The sequence below is a fragment of the Ursus arctos genome, unplaced genomic scaffold (genome assembly GCF_023065955.2).
Source record: "Ursus arctos isolate Adak ecotype North America unplaced genomic scaffold, UrsArc2.0 scaffold_2, whole genome shotgun sequence".
Classification (NCBI taxonomy): domain Eukaryota; kingdom Metazoa; phylum Chordata; class Mammalia; order Carnivora; family Ursidae; genus Ursus; species Ursus arctos.
The window spans coordinates 69655211-69682374 of NW_026622874.1; the positions used below are offsets into that span (position 1 = coordinate 69655211).

Sequence of the window (27164 nt, forward strand, 5' to 3'; positions counted from 1 at the left end):
GTTCATTTGTTCAGTGTTTTTGTCATGAAGAGGTGTTGGATTATGTCAAGTGTTTTTTTTCTGAAAGATGCCTTCTTTTAAAATGCCCCAGGCAGGCCCACTCTTCCTTCTGAGGATGAAATCTCAAATGCAGAGCCAATGAGTGACTTGTCAAATCATTGCTCATGCACTCGTGTGTCACGACTCTGAAACAGGTGTTAAAATGATGTCTTGTTGGTAAAACAGCAGTGGTCACTGCTCTTATTTTAGGCCAGGAATACACGTTTCTGCTCTTGTAAGTGAGACAACAGCCCAGCAGCAGGAGGGAGGAGGGTTGAACTTCAGGCTCCAGTAGCAGTGGACCCCTCTAGGGCCACCAGCCCCCTTGGCACTCATTCCTGCTCTGCCCCCCAGGCCTACGAGAAGCGCTTCCCCACCTGCCCACAGATCCCTGTCTTCCTGGGCAGCGAGGTCCTGCGTGAGTCCCGCAGCCCCGACGGGGCCGTGCACGTGGTGGAGCGAAGCTGCAGGCTGCGGGTCGAGGCCCCACGGCTGCTGCGGAAGGTGGGCAGGGAGGAGTGTCCCAGGGGCTGGGGGTGGGGAAGGCCCGCGGAGGAGGGGACTGGGAGGAGTGGTGGGAGGCCTGGGGACCTGGGGGCAGGTTCAGGTGGTGGACGGAGTGTGTGTGAGTGTAGGTGCCCGGATGGCACTGGGGTTGGGGGCGGCGGGGTCTGGGTCAAGGGCTGGAATGGGAAGGACCAAGGCCTACAGGCTGACTGATGGGCTGGGGACTAGGGCCAGGGCTAGTGGGCAGGTGCCGGGGGTCTCAGGGTCTGGGGGTGGAGAAGGGATCTGGGCCAGCTGGTGAGCAGGCCCGGGGTCTCGGTGAATCCCCATGTCCTGAAGCCCCCCCCCCCCCCACACACTGTTCTTCCCTTGCAGATTGCGGGCGTTGAGCATGTAGTCTTCATGCAGAGAAACGTGTTGAACTGGAGGGAGAGGACCCTCCTCATCGAAGCCCACAACGAGACCTTCGCCAGCCGCGTAGTGGTCAATGAGAACTGCAGCTACACTGTGAGCCTGCGCCCCCCCCCCCCCCATGCATCAGCCTAGCATCCCCCTCGTCTGGCCCCAGGGCCTTGTCTGATAAGATGCAGGACACTGGCTCACGTCTCCAATCAGATACACAGCTGATACTTTTTTAAGTGTTCTCAAATACTGCTTGGGACATACTTCACAAAATATTAGTCATTGTTTATCTGAAATTCAAATGTGGCATCCTGTGTTTTGTTGGTGAAACCTGGCAACCTGCCTCCCCCTTTCTCTTCTCTCTCTCCTTTCCTTCCTCCATGAAACGCACCCTCATTTAGTTTCTTCAGCTGTTTTAAAATGAGATTAATGATCGCACCTACCACATAGCTTGTGCTAAGGATTAAAGGAAATAAACTATCCAAACCCCTTAGAAGAGTGCCTGGCACATACTTAAAGCCCTGTAGGTGTGTTACCTTTTAATATAATTAAGGGTCATCATTATTGTTCTCCAGTACACACTGATGGAGCACCTACTATGTGCCAGGCACCCTGCCAGGGCACCCAGTGGTGGACGAGTTCGCCTGGCTATTGTGCTCACAAGAACTCCCATTCCAGTGGGAGACAGATAAGGAAAAAAAGTCCACATATACTTACAACTTTGTCCCAAGTGCTAAGAAGGGATCCAGCAGGCAGGATGTGGGAAGGGAAGGGGAGAGGCACTCTTAGGTAACAGTGTCCCTCAGGCCTCTCTGAGGAGGAACCGCTGAAGCTGAGAGCTGACAGGTGAGGTGAGAGGTGAGAGGTGAGAGGGCTGGGAACAGAGTTCTGGGGTGGGAACAGCATGTGTGAAGACCCTGAAGTGGATGAGTGGAGTCTGAGGATGGGGGCTGCAAGAGCAGGGTCCTGCTGGCCCAGGGGCTGGAGTGAGGGAGGAGTCTGGAGGCCTTTGCTGGGATGCAGCCCATCTCTGCCACTTTCTTGCTGAGTGATGTTGGGCAAGTTGCTTCCCCTCCCCAGGCCACCACTTACATATCTGCCAGCGGAACCTGCTTCATCAGGTGCCGGCAGGAGCAAACGTGATAATGTAGGTAAAGCCCCCTTAGCCTGTGCTAGATCCCAAGTGGTAGTTTTCATGATGATAAGTCCAACATCCTAACTATAGTGCATTAGAGGTATTCTGGGGGGAGCCTTCTCCATAGGGGGGCATTACCTTATTCATCTGGCCGGTCCCCAGCACTTGGCATGGTGCCTAGTATACAGCAGGTATCCAGTAAATGCCCATCGTTTTTTCTTTCCACATCTCCAACTCCTCTTGGGACCTTCTAGAAACTGGGCCCAGGATGTTCAGTTCTTACCTGTAGGAAAGAGTGGGTGGCAGTGTTTTATAAATCATTTTTAGTGCAGTATTTCTCAGAGTGAGTTTGGCCAACAGCTGCCCCAGCATCACCAAGGCTGCTTGGGAAATGCAGGTTTCCAGGCCCCGCCCTGGACCCATTCGGCCCAGGCATATGCATATTTAACAGACTCCCTGGTCTTGTTTCTGCCCATGGAAGTTCGAGAAGTACTAAGCCTGGGTCTGCATAGTAGTTGTGTCAACAAAGTTTGTCCTTGCTTATATCTGTTTTTTTAATAATAAATATATATTATATATAAATATAGAACATATATAAATACTTTAAAATATTTCTAAAATATATACTAGTTAGGTATAACTTGCTTATATATAATTATATATTAAATATATTACTCATTTAAATATATCATTATATAATAGTTTTTAAGGGAGAGGCCTGCAGATACCAGACCCACTTTCTTGGGTCCCTTCATAAGAAGGCTCTTTGTTCTCTAACACTTTGCATTGTTCTCTGGGCGAGGCTGCTGCACCCCCCCCCCCGGCTCCCCCCCAGGGTGCTGTCTGCTGTCTGCTCTGGCTGGGCCCACATCACGAAGAGAGCCCCAGGGGAGGGGGCATTGCATCCCCCACACTGAGACCTTGTCATCACCCCTGCCTGGCTTTCAGGTCCACCCCGAGAATGAAGAGTGGACTTGTTTTGAGCAGTCTGCCTCGCTTGACATCCGGTCCTTCTTTGGCTTTGAAAGTGCCTTGGAGAAGATTGCCATGAAGCAGTACACAGCCAACGTCAAGAGGGTAAGGGGTGGGCTCCTGTGTCAGTCACAAGGAGGAAGGTACACAAAACCCACTCTGCCACCTGACAACCCAAGTGACATGGGGCAAGATCAATCCTTAACCTTCCTTGGCTTCAGTCTTCTCATCCACAGAATGGGTATCCTCATAATGACCATAACACACAAGATAATGAGTGGAAACCACCTGGCCCATAATGGAGGTACCATAATCATTACCTTGAGGGTCCCTGATGTTTGGGGCTTGTGTAGTGAACTCTGGACAAAGGAAGGGCTTTCTGTGGGGCTTTGTCCTGGTTAAAATGGTTGCTGTGTAAAGATCTCAGACCCATCACTGAGGAGAGAAGCCTTTTCCTGTAATTCATTTTAATGATATATTTTATCCAACGTGTTATCCATAGAAAACTTATTAATGAACTATTTTACATTTTTTTGTTCTGTACAACTCTTGGAAATCCAGTTTGTATTTGACACTCACAGCACTTCTCCATTCGGACCGGCCACATTTCAACTGCTCAATAGCCACATGTCAGGGCTGGGACTGCAGCCAGGTGGGGTGACGCCCAGGCTGACGTGCTTACCCCTGCACTCCTGCCCTGGTGCTCATGTGCCGCTGATCTCTCTGGCTTCCAGGGGAAGGAGGTGATTGAGCATTACCTGAACGAGCTCATCTCCCAGGGCACCTCTCACATTCCCCGGTGGACGCCTGCCCCCGTCCGAGAGGAGGACGCCCGCTCTCAGGCTGGCCCAAGGGATCCTGGCTCCCTGGAGGCTGACAGGCCCGGCAGCGTCCCAGGCCCTGCTCCTGAGACAGTCCTTACAGAAGGTAGGTCCCTCGGGCGGAGGCCAGCTGGCCGGGTCTGTGCCCTTGGCCTCCCCCCAGCCACCCAGTCCCCCGAAGCCTGCTTAGGGTTTGCTCACTCTGTGGGGAAAGAATTGCTTCGGGTCCCCTTGGGAACAGGTCTGGGACTTGGAATGACTCAGCTTCCTCTCTTTCCTGCTGCTTCACCCTCTCTTCCTTCTGACCCAAGAGCCAGAACTGATTTATTTCTAAATCAGGAATTGACCTGATCTGGTGCCTCAGGGCTGCCCTTTTCTCTGTGTGGTTTTTTTTTTTTTTTTTTTTTTTTACTATTTTTAATTATATGAGTAATGCATGATGATGAAAAATTCAAATTTCTCGGAAGATGTAAATTAGGAAGTAAGACTCCTTTCTTCTCCCTCGAGGCCCTAATAGTTTTGTGTTTGTATTTCCTGAAACTATCTAGGCATATATATATATATATATATATATATATATATATATATATATACACACACACGTATATACAGGTATGCATATGTGTATAACTTACGTTGAATCAATGAGAGCATATTATACGTCCTACTGGATGTTTTGATTATTTTCACTTCCTAATGTTGCTTGAACAGCTTTCTGTATCATTGCTTCTGTCTCAGCACTTTGCAGTATTTCATGGTGTGGTTGTACCATAACTTGCTAATAAACATTTATTGATTATTGATTATTTTTAGTTAACTTAGCTAATCTTCTATTGATGGACATTTAGGTTTCTGGGTTTTTTTTATTTTAATTTTTCCCCATTTAAAAAATATAGTATATCTTTCTAATTAAGGTTGTTTTTATATTTGTATGAGCATATACATAGCATACATTTTTTTTAAGATTTTATTTATTTGACAGAGAGAGCGAGAGAGCACAAGCAGGGACATCAGTAGAGGGAGAGGGAGAAGCAGGCTCCCTGCCAAACAGGGAGCTCGATGTGGGGCTCAATCCCAGGACCCTGGGATCATGACCTGAGCTGAAGGCAGATGCTCAACCATCTGAGCCACCCAGGCGCCCTGTAGCATAAAATTTTTTAAGTTGAACTGTTGGGTCAAAGGTTATATGCAGCTGAAATTTTGGCAGATTTACCAATTAGGCATGCAAAGAGGTTGTACTAGTCAATGTTCCCTCCAAAAGTGCATAGCTATGTCTATTCCTCATTTCACTCCGGCTCCCCATGAGACTATTCAATGTTTTAAACAGAGGTGCCTGGGTGGCTCGGTTGGTTAAGCATCTGCCTTTGACTCAGGTCATGATCCCGGGGTCCTGGGATCAAGCCCTGAGTTGGGCTCCCTGCTCAGTGGGGAGTCTGCTTCTCCCTCTCCGTTTGTCTCTCTCCCTAACCCCCTTTGCCCCGCTTGTGCACTCTCTCTCTCTCAAATAAATAAATAAAATATTTTTTAAAAAATGAACTGAAAGCAAAAAGTGACCACTGGTAGATGAATGGAGCCAAATACTATTTTCTTGTGCTTAGTGACTCTGTGTTGCTTTTCTGCAAATCTCTGTTCTTGTACTTTATTTTCCTATTTGCCCATTGATTTCTCACTGGTTTGTAAGAGCTCTTTGTACTGAAGGCAATTAGCCCTTTGTCATATTTTAAACTTTTGTTGACATGGGAAATGTCCACAATATAATGTTAAAATTAAAAAAAAAGAACCCTAGGACACAAAACTACACATATCCCATGAATTCAGTTTCAAACATATGCTTGTGCTCACGATGATTCGGTCTTTCCTTTGGGGCCACTGAAGTGTAGGGCATAGGCCATGTAACCAATAATACATCTGGGGCAGTGTTTAAGAACAGAATTCATTCATTCAACAAATATTTATTCTGTACCAACTGTATATGCACTAGTTGGCTGCCGGGGTATGTGCACTCTTAAAATATTTTATAAAAATTAAAACTTCTGCCCCTTCTTGTGCATATTGTCCAGTGTTCATGCCCTGTGCCCTCCTCATTTTGCACCAGGCTTTTCCTTCCTTGTCCATCTGTGCTGTCCACCGGCAGGGCTGGTGCTCGGGATGGCTGGCGAGAGGCAGAGTCATGCCCCTTCCACCCTGCCCTGAATCACTGAGCCTTTGTGCTCAGGAGAAAGGGGCCTTCACAGCCGCATAGAGGCCGGAAGGATGCTGGTATCTCCTGCCTCCCTTGTGCTTTCTCCCTCATCCTCTCCACGCCCCCTTCCCATCTCCAGCATCTCCACTTCGGACCACTCTGAGGCTCCCCTCCCCCACCGCGAGCATCTCTCCTGCCTCTGTTTACCCAGATGCCTACTGACCTCCAGCCCTGGACTTTTTTTGTTTTAGAGGGAACCACTGGGGCCTGCTGCTGTCTGTGCACACATTCAATTTGTTTTCTTACTGTGCACACAGAGAACGAGCTGTGCCCATGGGGGCTGCTCTTTGTGGCCCACCTACCCACCGCTGTGATGCTCACATGCTGAGGTACCTCACCATGCCAGCATCTGCCACCCCAGCAGTTACGAGTGGGCATGGGGACCTCAGGTTGGAGCCCAGCCTCTAAATGTCACACATGCTGACCCCAAACAGCTCAATCGTGCAGCTGGATGGGACTGAACCCTGGGAATGATCCGTGCAGCTCCCAGGCTGTATTTTGGGGTCAAGGCTCTGTCTACAAAAAGCCTCAAACCCACAAGGGGGCTGGGAGGCAGGAAGGCAGGAAAGCAAAAGGAACTGTATCTACAGACCATCTCTTTTATGCTGGGTGCACCGCATGCCTTCACTTGCTACTTAACCTCTCTTGGCCTCAGTTTTGTCTTCCGAGAAGTTGGGACAGTAGTGTGCCCGCCTCACAGGGGTGTTGGAACAGTTCACTGAGATGATGCTTGACTAGAAACAATGAGCACATATTGTTAATAATCTTCAGAGGGCAGGACAGCTGCAGGGTCAAAGGACGTGTCACTTGCCACAGTGAGATCCAGGCTGGCCCCACTATGAGTTTTCAGAACCACCTTGGAAATGGGTTGGCAAGACCAGAGGACGTGGAACCCATGTGGCTGTTCTTCGGTGAAAGGGCCACTGTACTCGATGTTTCAGATCCAAGGCGGCCAGTAAGGCGAGCGTTCCAGAAAGGGTAGACCACGTGGAGAAGGGAGTGGCATTGCCTTCTGGTCCTGAACTCCCCCATCTTCTCCTGCAGGGGACAAGCTGGATGCAGACTACATTGAGAGGTACCTGGGCCATCTCACGCCCGTGCAGGAGAGCTGCCTGATCCAGCTTCGGCACTGGCTGCAGGAGACCCACAAAGGCAAGGTGGGTGCAGAGCTGGGGTCTACCAGGGCATGTTCAATGACAGCTACTCACTTCAGGCACTGGGGGAGGACAGGCCAGGTAAATACGCTGGAAACTTATATTTTGCCTTTCTTTTTTCTTTTTTAATTTCACTTCAATTTAATTAATATATACTGTATTATTAGTTTCCGAGGTAGAATTCGGTGACTCATCAGTTGCATACAACAGCCAGTGCTCATTATTTTAAGCGCCCTCCTTAATGCCCATCACCCAATTATCCCATCCCCCCACCCACCTCCCCTGTTTTGCCTTCTTTTTGTTATGTATTGTCTCATGCATCTATAACGCATGCTGTGCATACCACTGACCGCTGACATTTGAGGCTGGACAGTTCTTTACGGGCTGGGGCTGTCCTGCGCCCGGCATGGGTGCTGAGCAGCGTCCTGGCCTCCATCAGCAGATGCTAGGAGCTCTTCTCCCCAAGTTGTAAGAACCAAAAATGGCTCCAGACGCTAAGCCCCATCACATGAATGTCCATCGTGCATGTAGGTCCCAAGCATGGACTTGACCTTCAGCTTTGTTGACTAAGACTTTGAGCCCTCCCTTCCTTTCCGTCCTCTCCCCACGCTGGGGTTGGGGGCAGACAAGGGAGTTACTTTCACGTTGGGCTGTGCTTTAACCTGTCTGCCCCTGTTTTCTCATCTGTGAAAGGGGGATAATGCTGGCATATGCCATCTGGACTGAATTACAAGGGACAATGCACGTGAAGTGTCTAGAGTCGTGTGTCTGGTTCAGGATGAGCACTGATGGAAGGGGAGCTTTCGCTGGGGCTGAATTTCCCCTGCCTGTTGATACCTGCCTGAGGGAAGGAAGGAGAGCTGGCAGGTTCTTAGCTTGTCACCTCGGCATATTAGTTAGACTCTGAGTTCTGTGTGGTAGGAATGCAGCTTGAGTCGAGGCAAAAAATAAGGAGAGGAGTACTTATTGGCTCACATAACTGTTGAGTGGGGTGTATTAATTTTCTAGGGCTGCTGAAAGAAAATGCTACAAACTGAGTGGCTCAAAACAACAGAAACTTAGTCTCACAGTTCCAGAGGCCAGAAGTCTGAAGTCAAGGTGTGGGCAGGTTGGGTACTTCTGAAGGCTCTCAGGGAAGATCTGTGCCAAGCCTCCTCCCTCCTGGCTTCTGGCGGCTGCCACCAATCCTTGGCTTGTAGAAGCGGCGCTCCAGTCTCTGCCTCCATCATCATCTCGTGGGCTTCATCTCCCTGTGTGTCCTGTGTCCGTGTCCCAATTCCCCTCCTGGAGTAGGGCCCACCTACTCCAGTGTGACCTCATTTTAGCTAATTATATCAGTATAGACTCATTTACAAATAAGGTACCATGCTAAGGTTTTGGGTGGACAAGCATTTTGAAGGGATATCATTCAGCCTCGCACGGGGGCCATGCAACCTGTCTCGAACCAGGACTCACATGCAGCCAGGACCCCTGAGCTCTTGTATCTGTTTACTTCTGCTTCATCCCCGTCAGACTTACTTTCCTGTTGAGCTTGGAGCTGTGGCTGCCCGTGGCTTGCAGGCTCACCTTTGCCACTGCAGAGAAAGGAGTTCATGACCCGTCTTCTGATTTAAATTGCCCACGTGCTCTGATTGGGTTGTGCCACCCCTGAGGCCATGGGAGTGGAGTGCTGATTGGCAACACCAGCTAAAACCAGGATTGGTGCTGGGGAGTGGGGAAGAAAAGCAGCTCCCCCAAAGAAAAGAGGTACATGGAGGAACGTCAGGCAGCCAGAACTCACAGATTTTCCCCACAGCCCACCCCTAGACTATGTCATGGTTAAGCGTACGGTCCTTTTCCCAGCTAAGTATTTTGCAGATAAGGCAGGAAACTCATTCTCCATAATTTTGTCCACTGGGTTAGGAATACCATTCCACGGGCTTTCTCCTTCTTTCCTCAGATTCCCAAAGATGAGCACATCCTCCGGTTCCTGCGGGCTCGTGACTTCCACCTGGACAAGGCCCGGGAGATGCTGTGCCAGTCCTTGAGCTGGAGAAAGCAGCACCAGGTGGATCTCCTCCTTCAGACGTGGCGACCCCCTGCCCTCCTGGAGGAATTCTATGCAGGGGGCTGGCACTACCAGGACATAGGTGTGTCCCTTTACCTACGTAATGCAGAGCATACACTTTGGTCACTGCCAAAGGTGCTTTGAAGGCCACTCTTCATGTTGGCATCTTATTATTTTTCCTTTTGACTCTTCTGGACACCTGGATATGCCCTTGGGGTTCACCCAGCCATGAGGAAAGTAGGGCCGGAATCGACATTTGGGCTCGAAGCAACATTTCTCACTCAGTGGCAGCGTTAGCCCAGCCTTGCTTCTGATCTTTGGGACCCCACACATGATGGCTACATGAGTACGCATTAGTGCCCTGAGGCTGCCATAGCAAATCACCACAAACTGGGTGGCTTAAGGCCATAGAGATGTGTCTTCTCATCGCTCTGGAGGCAGAAGCCCAAACTCAAGGTGTGGGCAGGGCCATGTTCCCTGCAACGTCTCTAGGGGAGCATCTCTCCCTGCATCCTCCGGCTCCTGGGGGCTCCAGGCGTTCCGTGGCTTGTGGTCATGTCACCCCAATCTCTGCCTGTCTTTACATGACTTCCCTCTGGGTGTCTCTCTGTGTCCTCTCCTCTTCTTATAAAGACACCAGGTCATTGGATTTAGGGGCCACCCTGATCCAGTAGGATTTTATCTGGAGGTCCTTCACTAATTCCATCTGCAGTCTATTTCCAAATAAGGTCACATTCAGAGGTTCTGGGTGCACGTGAATTTTTGGAGGACACTAGTTAACCCACAACGAATAACTTCTCTCGGTTTCTTAAGCAGCCCCTGACGCCAGTGCCCATTATGCTTTTCAATGCCCTTTATGTAAAAACTCATATATACTGATTAGGGTGAGTGCTTGACTCTCCTGAAGAACCGGTTGGAGCACATTAATAACAGTCAATCCTCATTATTCATGGATTCCATATTTGTGAATTTGCCCACTCACCAAAATTTATTTGTAACCCCCAAATCAATACTGGGGGTGCTCTGCGGTCAGTTATGACCATGGGCAGAGTGGCAAAAAAATCAGTTGTCTGACCTGCGTGTCCCCAGGATGTCCTTCTGCTCTTGCTTCGGCTCTCATATTGTTAACAAGAGTCCTTTTTAAAGTCCACCTCATACTACTTTTTTTTTTTTTTTTTGCAATTTTGTGCCGTGTGTGTGTGTGTGTGTGTGTGTGTGTGTGATTTTTGCTGTTTAAAACAGCCCCCAGGCAAAGTGCACAAGTGCTGGCTAGTGTTCTGGAGCACAAGCAGGCTGCGATGTGCCTCACAGAGAAAATGTGTGTGTGATAAACTTCGTCCAGGTTTGAGTGTGGTGCTGCTGGCCGTGAGTTTGATGTTGATGAATCAACAACATAGCCCCCAAAAAGTGCCTTAATGACATGGCCTCTAAGGCTAGTGCACCTGAATTCAAGAAATTCAGGACAAGGTTACGTATCGACCAGTTAACAAAAATGTTATGTCTAGAGGTTCCCAGGGACCTCACCCCATAGTTTTCGGGGAAGTGATGCTTCACTGTTCCCTAAGTCAGTGTTCAAGGTGACTTTAGAAAACATCACTACCATGATAACAAGAATTCAGTGTATTCGTATTTACTTCCTTATTTTTCCTATTCACTTTGGTTTTCCTATTCACTTAAAGCTAAGAATCAACATTTTCCACTCTCTCCATATTCCTTCCTTACATGGTTTGTCCCTCCTTTTTAAAAAACCTTTAAAATAAGTGTTTAATTTTAGGACAGGTTTTCAGAAAAGTTGCTGAGGTCATAGAGAGAGTTGCCGCACCCCCTCACCCAGTTTCCTGTATGATGTAAATCCGTCTCTTTGACACTTGGACACTTTGCTTCTTCCACCATAACTAGTGTCAACCCCTCTTGGGAGCAGGCAGAGCGTTTGCAAATAAATGGACAGGAGGGGCAGGCTGAGTCACAGCCTGGCACAGCCTTCTCTGAGGAGAAGTTTGGGCCTGCCTTCTCACCAGCACCCCTGAAATAATGTCCCTTCTCTTTGCTCGGCCTGCCTCGCCTACAAAGACGGCCGCCCCCTCTATATCCTGCGCCTGGGCCACATGGACACCAAAGGTTTGATGAAGGCCGTGGGGGAGGAGGCGCTGCTGAAGCACGTGAGTCGGGGTCCCCACTCCCTGGATCCTGGGGTTGCCTGTGGGTGGAGCAGCCAAGTGAACGTTTGCCAGCACATTCTCTACTTTCCAGGTTCTTTCCGTCAACGAGGAAGGACAGAAGAGATGTGAAGGGAACACAAAGCAGTTTGGCCGTCCCATCAGGCAAGAACCCCTGCCAGGAGCAAATTCCCCCAAAATAGTAAAAACAGCAAAGGTTCATTGGGCATAGATGCTGGGCCAGGAAGCATGCTAGGTACTTTACAGAAATGTCCTCTCTTAATTCTTACAACGATCCTGTGAGGCAGGGACTGTTATAGTCCCTGTTCTTTGTGGAGGGGGAAACTGAGGCTCAGAGGGGCAATTTTCATCCAAGATTGTTGCTAAGTGGGTAAGTGGCAGAGCTGAGATTTGAACCTGGTCCTGTCTGCTTTGGGCTCAAGGACATGAACCCCTGTGCCACATCACCCCCTGGACCTTGCTTTGTGAGGCCAGCTCTGCCCGCCCTCAAGTGCCACCTTGACTCTGTCTCCCAGGCAGGGGTCACGGCACATCCAGTAAACCCTGTCCCTCTCTGACTTCCCCAAATTCCTCTGCCTGAACTCAGTTTCCCACATGACTACTTACAGTGGCACTGAACCTTTCTGAACTGTAGCTTGCTCGTCTGTAACGTGGGAATAATATCACCAGTCCCAGCGTTTCTTTATGCATCATCAAAAACAACGACCGTTGAGGGATAACGCAAATGCATGTGGAACACTCACTCTGCAGCAGGTGCTCTCCGAAGCACCTGATTTGTGTTGCCCTTATTACAGCCCGGGGGAAGGGGCAGGCAGCACCTGCCACTGTGGCTTTTTATCCTGAAGTAGCCTGATTTTGGGGAAAATTAAGTCCCTTTGTTGTTTGGGGCTTTCCTGAGGAGACATACATTGGTTGGGGTGGGGAACTGCTCAGTCAGGGTTCTGATCAGAAGTGGAATTCACCTGAGATGGCTCAGATGACAGGGTGTCACGAGGGACTCCTTGCAGTGGTGTGGGCTGGATGAAGGGAACAAAGGCAGGATGGAGAGGCTCCTGAGAACTAGCTGCTGCAGTAAAACAGTCATTTCCCTAATGAGTTAGTACCAATGAAATGGAGGCCCAGAGAGGTTAAGGAACTTGGCCAAGGCCACACAGCAGACGGCAAAGCTGGGATTTGAATCCGGGCTCTGGAGCATGTGCTCTTAGCAGTCAGCACCTTTTCAACAATTGGTAGCAATAACTGGCTTTTACTGCGTGCGTGCTATGGCCTGTCCCTGCAGAAAGCTTTACACATACCATCTCATTTAATCCTAACAACCGCTTGAGATGGGGACTCTTACTGTCACTGCCACTGTCTTGATGAGGAAGTTGCCCACATCACACAGCTCTCAGGGGTGGAGGTGACACCTGAATTCAGGTGCCTAGCCTCAGAGGTCTGAACCTCCTCACCACATGGCCTCCCCAGCCGAGGGTCAGGGGTGATAGGATCCACGAGAGTGTCCTGCCCCTCTACTCCCAGCCCTGCCTTCCTGAGCCTTTCCATCCATTCCTGTCTGCCAGCCCCCGAGGCCCCCTGAGGGTGTCAGGGGTCCTGGGAGGTGGCAGAGCAAGGTGGAGTGAGCAGTGCATGTTTTCTGAAGCTCTTGGACCTGCCTGGTGGACCTGGAGGGTCTCAACATGCGTCACCTATGGCGACCGGGGGTGAAGGCCCTGCTGCGGATGATTGAGGTGGTGGAGGACAATTACCCCGAGACCCTGGGCCGGCTGCTCATCGTGCGAGCCCCTCGTGTCTTCCCTGTGCTCTGGACGCTGGTGAGAGCGGGCGCCTGGGCCAGGCCCCTGCCCAGTGGAGACGGCTGAGAAGGGAGGGGGGGTTTCCTCGGCCTGTTTGTTCCGTGTCGTTTCTTCTAAGTCACAGCTTTATTGAGATAGAACTCATTTACCTTAAGGTTCACTCTCTCAAAGTGAAGAATTTGGTCGTTTTTAGTAGATTCACAGAGCTGTGCAACCATCCCACCATCTAGTTCCAGAACATGATCAGCACCCCAAAAGGAAGCCCCGTAGCCATCAGCAGCCCCCATCCTCCCCGCTCCCCAGCTCCTGGCAGCCGTCAATCTATTTTCTGTCTCTATGGATTTGCCTATTTGAGATATTTCATGTAAGTGGGATCATACGAGGCTTTTTGCATCTGATTACTCTCATGGAGTGTAATGATTTCAGATCCATCCATGGTGTAGCACAGATCAGTACTTCATTCCTTTATATATCTGAATACGATTCCACTGTATGGATAGACCATGATTTATGTATCTGTTGTTCTGCTTTGTCGATACTAGAGTCACACTCAGGACTGTACAGTGTTCCCGGGGCTCCTGGGAGTCGGCTCCGAGGAGTGTTGGGATCCTGTGCTGTAGGGATTTTAAAACTTTTTGCCCAAGACCCAGAGTAAGAAATACACGTTATGTTGCAACCCAACACATACACACACGTGCGTGCTCACACACACACACGCACACACTGAAACAGATCCACAAGTGATGGTCACCTTAACTCCATACAATACCCCTCTTCGCTCTTCTATTTCATTCCATTAAAAATAGGCTAGTCACAGTGTGCTGAATCAATCTCACGACCATGAGCAGGTTAGGTTGTCCCTGGCAGTTAAAAATCACTGCCCTGGGGCCTTGCTACTGGTCCACAGGCCCCTCTGAGGATTCAGTGCCCCCAGAAAACCAGAGAACTGCTGCTATAAATTGAGGTTCAATCAGGATAGACATTTGAGAGTTAAGTGGGTTCAGTGTTTCACTAAGCACTTACTATGTGCCAGACACCTTCCAGGCGCTGGGGATTAGGAGTAAACAAGCCAGCCACTGTGTCTCCCCACCCCTGTCCTGGGCCAGAGAGAGATAAAGCAGACAACCCCACACAAGCAAACGCTTCATATTTCCCTGTGACAAGGGTGTGAGGACAGTCAGGTTCTTGAAGAGGCTAAGTCAGGCAGCAGGTGACGCAGGGGGGTAATTTAGACTGGAAGTGAACTGAGGAAGGTCCCTCAGAGAAGGTGACTTGTGGCTGAGACCCTAGGAAGGAGCAGGAGTCATGCAGGGAAGGGTGGGGAGGAAGGATGGGCCAGGCAACCCACACAGCATGGGCAAAAGCCTAGAGGCAGGATTGTACTTGATGCTTTTGAGAAACTGAAAACCCAGTCCAGAATGGTTGGAGCAAAAAGGAGCAAAAGGGCCGATGGCCCTGGCAGAGGCTGGGAAAATGCTCAGGGACCAGTGTCTGCCAAGTCCAGGCTGTGGTGAAGGTGGGACTTTGTCCTGGGGCAGTAGGGAGCCATGGAGGATTGTCAGCAGGAGAGGATGTGAGCAGACTTCTGGGGCAGAACGTTCTCTGGCTCCTGTGGCTACTTCAAGGTTCTGTTGGGGCTGGACTTGGGAGCAGGAGCTGCAGGAAGGACAGGCAGGACCTGCTCCTGAAGCTTTTTATCTTTAAATATCCCGATCTTTGTGAAAATGAAGTTCCTTTGCTATTTGGAAACTTCTAAGAAGCTGTATATTGGGTGGCGGTGGGAGCCAGTCATTTAGGGTTTTGGCCAGAAGTGGGATTCACCCCAGTGGCTTGATGGGGATGTAACATGAAAGAACTCCTTGCAGAGGTATGGGCAGGATGGAGAGGCCCCAGGGGCTAGCCATTGCAGTGATCCCTGACCACCCCCGGGGGTTGGAGGGACAAGCGGAGGGGATGACATTGTTACCGAGCCCCATGAGAGCTGGAACGGGGTGGGACTGGGGGTGTCCAGGGGCACTGAGGTGGGAGGGACTGGGGGAAGAAGTACCCTGGCCTCTTTCTCTGTTTCCACCTCCCATCTCCTGCTGCTACCCCCCACCCCCCACCCAGTGGCCACACCAGATGGAAGCCAGTGGCACGGAGCCAGGCTGCCGAGGCCCGCAGGTGACCGCTTCCCGGGGTGGAGGCTGAAGGACAGTGACCACACAGGTGGGATTCCCAGTTCCCTGTTGATCCTTTGCCTGTGGCATTCCTCATTGAATTGGCTCGTGCCCTGACAATATCAAGTCCTTCCTTCCCGCCCCAACTATGTATTGAGTCAGCTACCACACCAGCACTGGGTGAGGGTGCTGTGAAAAACAATGGATCAACAAGCAGCTTAGCGTTCAGGGTTGAAATACTTTCCATCTGGGGTAAACCAAACAGGATCCATACAGTGGAATATTATTCAACCATAGAAAGGAACAAAGTAGTGACCCAGGCTACGATGTGGATGAACGTGGAAACCATGATGCTGAGTGAGAGAAGCCAGACACAAAAGGCCACGTATCACGTGATTCCATGTCTATGAAGGGTCCAGAACAGGCAAATTCATACAGACAGAAAGCAGATCGGTGGTAGCCAGGGGCTGGGCGAGGGGCACGGCGAGGGACTGCTGATGTGTATGAATGTGTAAAAGGAATGGGGTTCCTTCTGGGGTGATGAGAAAGTCTTAGAATTATGGGAAAGTGGTAGTTATACATCATAGTAAATGAACTAAAACCCACTGACCTGTTCACTTTATTTTTTTTTTTTTAAGATTTTATTTATTCGACAGAGATAGAGACAGCCAGAGAGAGAGGGAACACAAGCAGGGGGAGTGGGAGAGGAAGCAGCAGGCTCACAGCGGAAGAGCCTGATGTGGGGCTCGATCCCACAACACCGGGATCAGGCCCTGAGCCGAAGGCAGACGCTTAACCGCTGTGCCACCCAGGTGCCCCTGACCTGTTCACTTTAAAATGATTAGTTCTGGGCATCTGGCCAGCTCAATCAGAAGAGCATGCGATGTTGGGGCACCTGGGTGAGCATCTGACTTCGGCTCAGGTCATGATCCCGGGGTCCTGGGATTGAGCCCTGTGTCAGGCTCCCTGCTCATCGGGGAGTCTGCTTCTCCTTCTCCCTCTGTTGCTGCCCTCCTCCAGTCATTGAGTGTGCTCTCTCTTTCTCAAATAAATAAATAAAATCTTAAAAAAAAAAAAAAAAAGAACAGAAGACCATGTGAGGCTTGATCTCAGGATCATGAATTCAAAACCCACACTGGGTATAGAGATTACTTAAATTAATAAAAAATTAAACAATAATAAAATGCTTAATTCTTTATGAATTACATCTCAATATAAAACAAACAAAAACACCATGCCATCTTGTCTCCTCTCCCTCACTTCAGATCAGCCCCTTCATCAATGAGAACACCAGGCAGAAGTTCCTCATCTATAGTGGCAGCAATTACCAGGGCCCCGGAGGTCTTGTGGATTACCTGGATAAAGAAGTGATCCCTGACTTCCTCGGGGGAGAGTGTGTGGTGAGTGTGTGGCTGCAGGCCCTGGGCTGTGGCCTTGGAAGGAGCCAGAGATTGCTGGGGCACGGCTGCAGAGGCCAAAGGAGGCTGGAGTGGGGCCCTCCACTGTGTGTGTGAGGTGCTGGGAGCTGGAGAGGTCATGCTTTCTCTTTTGGGGGACAGGGCTTGTTTTCGAAGCTGCCCCAAAGTGAGGTGCATCCTCTCCAAAGGAAGGGCCTTACTTTGGTTCTTTCAAACATAGTGATCCAGATGGAAGTTTCTGGAAGCCCAGAGACCAGGCCAGTCAAAGGTTTACCTTGGTATTTCCCATTCAGTATGTTGCTAGGTAGCAGTCAGAGTTTACCTGCTGACTTTGCGCCCTCTGCTGTCGGGAGAGGTGACTCAAACATCCCAGTGGTCTGGACTCTGGAGCTGGTGTATCCAAAGGTACACCAAGGGTATTCCCAACCCACAGCCCCATAGAGTGGGAAGATCGGCCAAGGGGAGGGAGACACAGACCCCTTCTACTGCCTCCCCCTGGGGGTGAGATGACACAGGAAGGGGTGACCCTGGGTCACGACGGTCTTATCTCACCTGGCTGTGGGAGGGCAGGCCCCTCTCTCTTCTTTAACAGAATACCAAACTCCGAGCTTACATGATTTCTGAGTAAAAAAAAGGCATTTCCTAGGAATTCTGCCACGCTTGCCCATTTTCTCCACTTGTTGAGATACGTATGCAAGATTTATGTTTAGCAAATGGGCCTGTAAGACCAGCATGGTAATAAGAGACAAGAGCCTGGGGGGCCTGATAAACATGGGTTTGTGCCCAGGCTCAGCCACTTTCTGCTGTGTGATCTCAGGCAAGTGGCCTGACCTCTCTGAGCTTCCATCTTCCTCCTCTGTGAAACGGAAAGAATAACAGCTCCTACTGCATTGTGGTTCTGGAGAGTAAATGAGGTCATGGAAGCCCTGTACCCTACTCCCTAAGGAGTCGCTGTGACAAGTGCAGTTTCAGGGTGCATGGAGCACCCTTCTGTGGGTCAGCCACAGTGTCTTTTGTCTTTGTCCCCCAGTGTAATGTCCCTGAAGGAGGGCTGGTCCCCAAGTCCCTCTATCTGACGGAAGAGGAACAGGAGCACACGGACCAGCTGCGGCAGTGGAGAGAGACCTACCAGTCGGCCAGCGTGCTCCGAGGGGCCCCCCACGAGGTGCTGGGACCTGGCCTGGGAGGGCCCACTGGGCTGGGGTGCTGTCTTAGGCCAGGGTCCCCTGAAGCAGAGCCTGAGACCAGGGTTCTTGTGCCAGCGATTTGTTGAGGGTGAGCTCGAGGGAGAAACCTATAAGGAGAGGTGGGACAGGGTGGGTGTGGGGATGGATGTAAGCACAGGGGCGATGTAGCCGAGTCTTGCCCAGCCTGATCCAAGGGGAGCACTGGGCTGTGCAGAGCATGACAGATGGACAAGCCTTTTGTACTCTCGCATCCATCCTTGGCTGTGGGTCACCCACCCCATGACAGGGTGGGACCTCCCAGCCATTTCAGACACAGGCAGGTCCATTTGCCCAGAGCAGTTCTTAGACAGTGGAGGCTGGGGGCCTCAGCAGCCCATCCTCCCCACAGCGGGGACTGGAGACCCAGGTAGGTACCCCACAGCTGCTACTGCAGCTGACCTCCCCATCCCACCTCCCCACTCCCAGTGGGGTCCCCGACCCGACTCTCAGACTATCCCCTCCTCCCCTCGACCCATGCAGGTTGTGGTGGAGATTCTGGAGGGGGAGTCAGTCATCACCTGGGACTTTGACATCCTGAGAGGGGACGTGGTGTTCAGCCTGTACCACAGCAAGCAGATGCCCAAGCCTGGCCCCCAGGAGCCCGGGGCCAGGGCTGGCGGGCAGCTGACAGACAAAGGCTGGGTCCTAGGTGTGGATTATAGCCGTGTGGAAGCCCCTCTTGTCTGCCGGGAAGGGGAGAGCATCCAGGTTTGAACTCCTTTGTTCATGTATTCATTCATCATACAGGATTGAGTGTTCGCTGTGTGCCAGGGTTCTGGCCCTTGACCTCGGGGACCCTGTAGGACAGTCAGGGAGAAAGAACCGGGCAGATCTAGGACTCTGGGGACCCCAGGACCCCAGCCTCAGAATCCCCTGGGACTCTTGTCAAAGATGCAGACTGCCAGGCCCCATGCCAGGGGCGTAACTCAGAACCCCTGGGCACGAGGCCTGGACTCTGCATCCCTCACCCTCTCCCAGTGATTTCTGATGTGTTAATTTCAGAACCTATGCAGCAGAGACGCTCTAAGTCTGGGGACAGAACTCAGATGCGTTTTGCAACATGAACCCTCCTGCTACTCACATGCTCCTCGAGGCCAGTGCTCGCAAGTCTTAGATCCCCAGCTCTACTCACTCACTCACACTGCACAGACTCCAGGGAGCATGGCGGATCTCACCCAGGGTCCCTGAGCAGCAGGCTGTCTTGCACCTCACACACCAGCACCCCTAGCCCTCCCTGAAGTTGCTCTTATTCCAACACCTCCATGCTCACTGTCCAGGCCCTCCACTAATTCTAACCAACCTGCCAGCTCCCTGCCAGATCCCTCCTGGGGCAACAGAATAAAAGCCCAACAAAATCCAGGCATTTCACCAACTGCACCTGTTCTCCTGCAACCACAGCCGCTTCCCAGGCCTCCACTTCCACCAGATCAGAGGGAGGCTCTCAGCGCCCACAGATACGGGGCTAATGGCAGAAGGGTCAAGGAGGACTTTGGGAGGCCCTGCGAGGAAGACTTGCTGGTGCATTGGTTTGGCAAGGGGCTCCTGTCTGTCGCCAGGCGGACCAGAGCCTCAGGCAGGGCTGCTGTGTTTCAGGGCTCCCATGTGACTCGGTGGCCTGGCATTTACTTGCTCCAGTGGCAAATGCACAGCCCCCCTGGCAATGTGGCCTGCAGCCTCCCAGGTGTAGAGGACGTCCTGACGGCCCTGCACAGCCCTGGCCCCAAGTGCAAACTCCTCTACTACTACGAGGTGCTGGCGTCTGAGGACTTCAGGTAGGAGCTGAAGTAGGGAGCCTGGGCAGGAAGGGCCCCCTACTGCCCTCCAGGCCACGCCCATAGCACTTCTGAGGCCCCTTCCTTCTGGGCGGGAGGACACTGGATTCATCTCCCCTACTTGCCTTTGAGCTTATCCAAGGGTGGAGCCCCAGCGCTGTTATGGTTAAAATTCTCCAGTGGTTCAGCACCTGCGTGAGCAGTTGGATCCAACACTATGTCCAAATGCTGCGTTAGCTACAGAACCTCCCCTTCAAAAGAAATTCTGGACAGAAGCCTAACATACCAGATCAATGGCTGGGAGCCCAAAGCCCTCCTATTTGGACCTCCTCTCACTCCTAGAAACCCATAAAACAGGGTTGGACTGTTCTAGAATATTCTAGAATAGTGTCTCACAGACCCCTCTCCCCAAATGTTGCTTTCGGAGAGGCAGGAAGTGTAGTGGTTAAGGGACCTCAAGCACTTCCTGGTGGCTGTGAGACCTCAGGCAAGTCACTTAAGGTGTCTGAGCCTCCACCGCCCCATCTGTTAAACGCGGACTGCTGAAGCCCTTACATCATGGGGTTGTCATCAGAAAGAAATGGTTGGGGGAAGCCTGCCCTTCACTGAGACATACAGTAAGCACTTGATAGCAAAAATGAAGCAGAGGGTGAGGAGATGGAGCAGATGGTTTCTTCAAGGCTTTACATTTTATCTTTTAAAAACAAATGCAATTTTGCATCCTGCTTCATGACATATCTGTGGTAGTTTCCTTTTTTTTTTTTTAAGTAGGCTCCACACCCAGTGTGGAGACCAACATGGGGCTTGAACTCACAACCCTGAGATCCAGATCTGAGCTGAGATTCAGAGTCGGACACTTAACCAACTGAGCCACCAAGAGCCCCTGTTAGTTTCCTTCTAAAAATGATGCTTTATATTCTTTATATTCAATGCCCTCCTGGGTTTTGCCTCTGTATCCATATGCCAGGGGGAGCTCCAAGTCCCCTAAGGGCACAAGTAGGCCCGTGTGAGAGATACTGGGCCAGTCCCTTACTCCAAAGACAGCCCCACAGCACGGGAGGGCTGGTGATTTCCTCTTTGGGAAACAGCTTGTTTTGCCCACTGGGCACCAGTGCAGGGAACAGACACCGTAGACACCAGCATCTGGGGCTGCTGCCTCTAGGAGGGCAGGTGGAGGCTGAAGGGTGGGCCAGAAACTGCTTGCCAGCCTGTCGGGTCTGGTCCGTGTGGGGGAACCTTGCTGCTCTGACCTTCAACAGCTCACAGAGAACCAGTTCAAGGGCCAGTTCCTGGCTGTCCTCAGTAGGCAGGGGTTGGGCTGGGCCCTGGGGAACCAGACACACAGGGTCCCCCATCCCGCGATCACACCTGTACAAAATTATGATCAGCAGTGGATGCCGCGACGGTATTCCAGCCTGGGGTCCTTGCCCAAGGTCACAGAGCCAGGAGGTGCCAGAGGTCTCAGCAGTTGTCAGAGCACAGGACACGGGGCCTGGCACAGGGTAAGGGGGAGGTACCTGGGAAGTGACACTGGAGTTGGACCTAGGTGGGCTGCACACACATCACCTGGAGGGGGGTGGGGGGCTGTTCTCAGAAAGCAGACTGTGGCTCTGGTGCAGCGGAAACTCTTCAGCTCTAACGAGCTGCAGGAGGCTGCCGTGCCGGTCCCCACACCACACTTCCAGTAGCCAGACCCTAAAGCTGCACTGGCCAGCCAGGTAGCTACTAGCCACATGGAGCAATTTAAACTTAGTTATTACAGCTAAATAAAAGTAAAAAATCAATTCCTCAGCCGCACAAGCCACAGTTTGAGTGCCCAGTAGCCCCACGTGGCTGATGGCTGCCACACTAGATAGCACAAAGGTGGAATGCACCCGTCATCACAGAAGGTTCTCCTGGCAAAGTTAACAGGCGGGAGAGACCGGCACAGGTTCCAAGACAGGGGAGGAGAGTTTCAGAGAAGCTCAAAGGAGGCTACAGGGGTGGGGTGGGGTGAGGCTAGAGATAGGACCAGGGACTGCCCAGTTTGTGGGGCACCCTCTGGGCCAGGCTAGGTCCCCAGCTCAAGGAAGCCCCTGAATGGTGTGTGGCAGGCTGGGATCGTGGGGGTGGGGCAGGAAAATGGGTGGAGCCTGCTTTCTCACGGTAACTTCACTTGCTTTTCCCTCTGTACTTGCCCTCTGTGCCTGGGGTGGTTACCAGCCTTGTGGAAAGAGCCCTGGGGCCTCATTTGCAGCATCACCAGCTTTTCCACTGCTGTATGTGGGCCCCAGGGCTGTGTCACCACCAGAAGGTAATGTGCGTGCGACGCCCTTCCTCTCCAGGGGCTCCATGTCCAGCCTGGAATCCTGCACCAGCGGCTTCTCCCAGCTCAGCGCCACCACCTCCTCCTCTTCTGGCCAGTCCCACAGCAGCCCCCTGGTCTCCAGATAGCTGGGACTGAGCCCTGTGGGGCAGCCTGCTTGCCTCCCACGTCTGCAAGTGTCCATGGGGTCTGGGACCATGTGGGCTGCAGCCCTGGGTCTGGACACTGACTAAATTGGGGCATCTGGAGCCAATGGCAATGATCAGCTCATGCACTCTCGAGGATGCAAGGACAGAATGATCTCCTTTGAGCTTCATGTAAGGAAAAGCCAAGGAGTGGGTGGGCCACCTTTGGGTTGGCCTGGTCTGGGAGCTCAGGGATGTCATCAGGCTCAGCATCCCCTCTCCACCTCTGGCTCTGCTTTCCCTGGGGTAGCCTCCTCAGGTGCCCTCCCCACTCAGGGGACCCCATCACCATTAGGCTCCCTCCCTTCCCCCAGCTCAGCTTCGGAAGAAAACCTCTCTCCCTCAAAGTTCCACGCAAGCTCCCAGAATGGAGTCTAATCAGCCTGCCAGGGTCCCACGCTGGTCCCTGAACCAATCACAGTTTCCAGGGGAAGAGAGAACACTGATTGTCCGATCTGGACCAATCACCATAGGGGGATGGGGTTTCAGTGATTGGTCCACCTGGACCACATGCCTGTTCCTGAAGCCAACCACCTGGCTTGAAAAGCCTAAGGAGTTTGCCTCTAGGAATACCGGGGTACCCCACAAGAAGAGGGAAAGAACACTGGGTTGGCAGAAATGACCGTTTTCACATCTGATTCCATAACGATGCCCTGTGTTCCAAGACATGCATGGTGCGCAATTATATGAGTTACAGGCTCCACTTTCTGTGGGGAGCAGCCCACCTGGACCTGAAATCCATTCTCCCAGCACTTGCCTAGGAAGTCAACCTGACCACCACTGACTTGAGGAGGGTGGAGAGGCCCAGGCAAGTGATGAAGTGGTTCTGGCTGTCTTTAAACTCCTCTGGAGGTCCTGTCCCCCCCTGCCCCTTGGAGCTGTTTAATTATGACTTTTTTGGTTGTAAGTCACAGAGACCTACAGAGACAGTAACCAGTCATCATCACATGCAAGTGGCCAGTCCAGGAGTCCTTGCTTCAGGTAAGGCTAGATCCAGGATCTCTACATGGCATCAGGACCCCCCTGTGGGGAGGAGGAGGTTGTGACTTTGTTGTGTCTGCCCTAGGGCAAATCTTACCCCTGGAACCGGCCTCAATAATGACAGAGTTCCTGCATAGGAAAGTTTTGGGTATCCTTGGGGCTTGAGGACACTTCTCCTTTCCTTTCCTGGGCTTCCAAAAAAGGCAGCAAGGCAGAGGTTACTAACTGGCAGCCTGCAGACTGATCTGACTTTTGTTTTTTGCCTATAGAGGGATTTAAAAGTTGGGGCATTTCACACAGAAATCAGGCTGTCCTGCTTCCCTTAGGCATTTGGGACTGCTGGCAAAATGGACCATTACTGCCATGTAAAGGCAATACCACTGTGCCCCTTCATAGGGCCACCCCAGTTCTCACCCCTCTATCAACCTGGTCCATGTCACTCACTCCCATTATCTGCCTGGGAGGGACCTCACGGATATGGCTCAGTCAACAGCTGGGGGGCCAATCTGGGGCCAAATGGCTCAATGGTACTCTTCTCTTGTAGCCGTGCTTACAGCTGGGGGTCATATCTGGTCAACACCCAGTCACTGGGCCTTGCCGGAGGGGTAGGCTTACAACCATGGGGTTCATGCTTCCATGTAGTCTCAGCATGATGCAGCAAGGAGAGCAAGGACTTCCTTGCATACCAACCTCACCCCCAAACCTGGAGCAGAGGGAAGGAGACACCTTCTAAGAGACATCCTTCTCCCTGCAGGGAGGGATTCTCATCCCTCACCTTTTGCTCCTTAGGTATAGGAACAAAATCCAAAACCACATCCTGCATGAAGGTGTGTGAGCACATGAGGGAGAGAGGTAGGGGGAGACTGGAGACATTCTCAAAGCTAATATTCCCATGTCACCAGGCATTTAGGTGAGGAATTTGAGATCTTTTCACCAGTCTTTCGATGAGTTTCTAGCCTGTCTCTAAAACCCAGGTGCACTCTAGAAGCATTCTGGGGTAAGCTGCCCTAACACTCCCCACACATTAGTTGTCTAGGACTAGCACCAGGGAAAGATGAAGAAGCCTTTCCTTGACTTGGGGTTATACTTGGCTTGACAACTGGAACCTGGATCTGCTGTGAACAGTCCAGCCTGGACAAAAGGGATGAGCTTCAGGCCCTCTCAGTTCTCCCCTTGAGAGCTCATTCTTTCTCCGTTGGGAAAACTCCAGCTCAAACTGGCTTACAAAGGGAATTCCCTGGGTTCTCTAACTGGGATGGCTAAGGGCTTGCTTGCTTCAGGTACAGCTGGATCCAGGAGTGCAGTGTCCTCAGCCTCATGTGCTCATCCTCTCAACCTCACCCAGACCTCCTGGCTCTGTGTCTCTTCTCACACTGGTCTCATCCTCTCCTCCACCTGGAGGGAAAGGTGGCTGCCAGCAGCCCCAAGCCTACAACCACAGGGCTCACAATCTCTAAGGTTGAGAGAATTCTCCATCTCAGATCCCACAGAAGGTCTGACTGGCCCTGTTTGAGTTGAGCGCTCGCTCCTACAGATGTACTGGCCAAGGGGCTGTGGGTCCTGTGATTGCCATTTCCTCCAGAAGCAACGGTGGGATAGGAGAGAGCAGATCACCCCAGGACAAGGGAAGCTCGGACACAGAAGCAGCAGGCAGCCATGGTGGCATCTGCTGCAGTCCACCCCCCCTTGCTGGAGGTCTCTGGGGTCCAAGCTGGAGCTTTATCAATCAATAGGTCTTTCCTGACTTTGGGAGGCATGAGATTAAAAATCCAAGGAAGGGCTGCCAAGTTCCTGGCTTCTGTATTTCCCTAGACCCCAGGGTTGGAAGCTCCTTGGCTTGGTTTCTTTCTCCCTCTTGCTCATGAACCTGTTGTGACCAGGACATAAACAACCCACTAGCAAAAGGATCCTGCCTACACACTGTGTTTAGGAGCTTACGTCTTAAAATTTAGATGGGGCAGGGTTTAAACCCCAGCCACCTTTTCACTAGCTGTGTAACTTCCAGCAGGTGACTTAACTCCCTTGTGCCTCAGTTTCCTCATCTGTAAAATGGGGATGTGCCTACCTCATTCACTGGGTTGTCGTGGGACAAGTGAGAGCAGCTATAGAGTCCACAACCCCAGTGCCCAGCACAAAGAAAGCACATGATAAATGTCAGAGGTGATCCTGATGATTTAAGGCTTCTCAACCAAACACTCCAGACTCCTTCCTAAGGATGCCTGCCTGTCACTGTTTCTCCTGGGACAGAAGGCTCAGCACCACGTACATATGGAGGAAAGTGGGTAGCAGGATATAACTTCCCTCTTACCTTCCCATTTAGAAACTGCTTGTGTTTTCTGAGCAAATCCACTAATCTGGAAGAGCATCATTCGGAGTGGTATTCCCAAAACTAGCTAGAGAATGTTCTTTCTACAGGCTGAAATACAGGGATTCTGAGAATTTTTTCTCCCACCCTGCACTCTGGAATTCCTCCTCCTGTAAAACCAAGTGTTCAATGAGAATACTGTAATTCTGTTCCGCACACTCTATTTCAGCCAGTAAAACACGATGTTCCTTGTTTGCCTGGTCATTTGCTCCCACCAAAAGCATTAAACGTTTTAGATTTGGATATACCTCAATTTGTCTACCTCCTAAAACCCTGGAGGTCTCCCTGGGCTTGTTCAAGAGTGACTCTGCTGTTGTTTATAAGACTCAGAAGCATTTTCAGCAGGGGTGGTATCACCCTCAAGGGGTTGTGAGTTGGTTCTTGGGGGAAAGGGAGCACATTAAAAAATCACATTTTTGTATATAAAGCACAGATATATGGGAGTAGTTCTTTAGGGCTGCCATAACAAAATCCCACAAACTTGGTAACTTAAAACAACAGGAACGGATTCCCTCACAGTTCTGGAAGTCAGAAGTCTGAGATCAAGGTGTTTCCTGACACTAGGGGAGGATCCTTCCTGCCTCTTGGAGCTTTTGGTGTCTCCCAGAACTCCTTGGCTTGTGGCTGCATTGCTCCTATCCTGCCTGTCTTCACATGGCTTCTTCTGTGTCTCCTGTCTTGTAATGACACCAGTCACTGGATTTAGGGTCCACTCTAAATCTAGTATGATTTTAGCTTGAGCTCCTTAACTCATTACATGTGCAAAGACTACTTTCAAAGACAGTCACATTCTAAGGTTCTGTGTGTCTGGATGTTAATTCTGGGGGGCGGGGATGGTATTCAAACCACTGCATATGCATAGGGTGCATAAACAGAGGTATACTTAGTTTGTCAGTGGTATTAAATGCAGATCCCCAGGCCCACTCGGCACTGCTGACTGGGAATCTTGAGGGTGGCTTCCTGGGATTCTACTTGCCAGGTATCCAGGTGAAGGTGAGGGCCCTGCCATCTATCTCTCTGGGCCACTCTGCCCTGCTCCCTGGGGTTTGACTTAAGTCCTAACGTTATGTCCAAGGACAGCCACAGTCCTGAGGTTGGGGGTCGGGTGGGGGGCCTGTCCAGGGCACCCCTGGTCCTTTATCGCAAGCTTCCTTGGGACACGGAGCAGGGGTGCTGGCTGCCACACACATCATGGGGTTCTGGAAAAGCTCTCTTGTTTTGGAGCAGAAGCCCAAGGACTGTCGCTTGGGGAGCAGAGGAGCTGTGGTTCTTTTGTGTAACTGCTCTAGGGCCCCCTGTCTATACCGGCTTTGGTTACCCAGCCCCACCCAACACATCCAACTGAGGGAGAGGAAGCAGCCCTTGTCTGCTTTGGTACAGTGCATGTATTCATTCTCTGGGACTTTTCCATGGATTTCTCTGCAACTGTGGGTAAGAGCTCTCAAAGGACCAGCCAGCTGACTC

At 51.4% G+C, this 27164-nt stretch overlaps 1 protein-coding gene across 3 annotated transcripts in view; it reads left to right on the plus strand.

Moving 5' to 3' along the window:
* SEC14L5 (SEC14 like lipid binding 5) overlaps positions 1 to 27164 on the plus strand; it is a 44311-nt gene that overhangs the window by 13064 nt on the left and 4083 nt on the right. The window contains exons 3-16 of one of the 3 annotated variants that reach the window (XM_026520376.4): positions 394 to 543; positions 922 to 1053; positions 3032 to 3160; positions 3790 to 3982; positions 7163 to 7275; positions 9212 to 9401; positions 11390 to 11478; positions 11570 to 11640; positions 13136 to 13307; positions 16714 to 16848; positions 17897 to 18031; positions 18573 to 18800; positions 19686 to 19864; positions 22189 to 25943. In XM_026520376.4, the coding sequence (XP_026376161.1) occupies positions 394 to 543; positions 922 to 1053; positions 3032 to 3160; positions 3790 to 3982; positions 7163 to 7275; positions 9212 to 9401; positions 11390 to 11478; positions 11570 to 11640; positions 13136 to 13307; positions 16714 to 16848; positions 17897 to 18031; positions 18573 to 18800; positions 19686 to 19864; positions 22189 to 22297 (2025 nt within the window). In that variant the 3' untranslated portion in view covers positions 22298 to 25943. Of the gene's footprint in view, positions 1 to 393; positions 544 to 921; positions 1054 to 3031; positions 3161 to 3789; positions 3983 to 7162; positions 7276 to 9211; positions 9402 to 11389; positions 11479 to 11569; positions 11641 to 13135; positions 13308 to 16713; positions 16849 to 17896; positions 18032 to 18572; positions 18801 to 19685; positions 19865 to 22188; positions 25944 to 27164 lie in introns of those variants that run through there. The other 2 variants (XM_057315092.1, XM_044391517.3) reach the window with 2 other exon arrangements.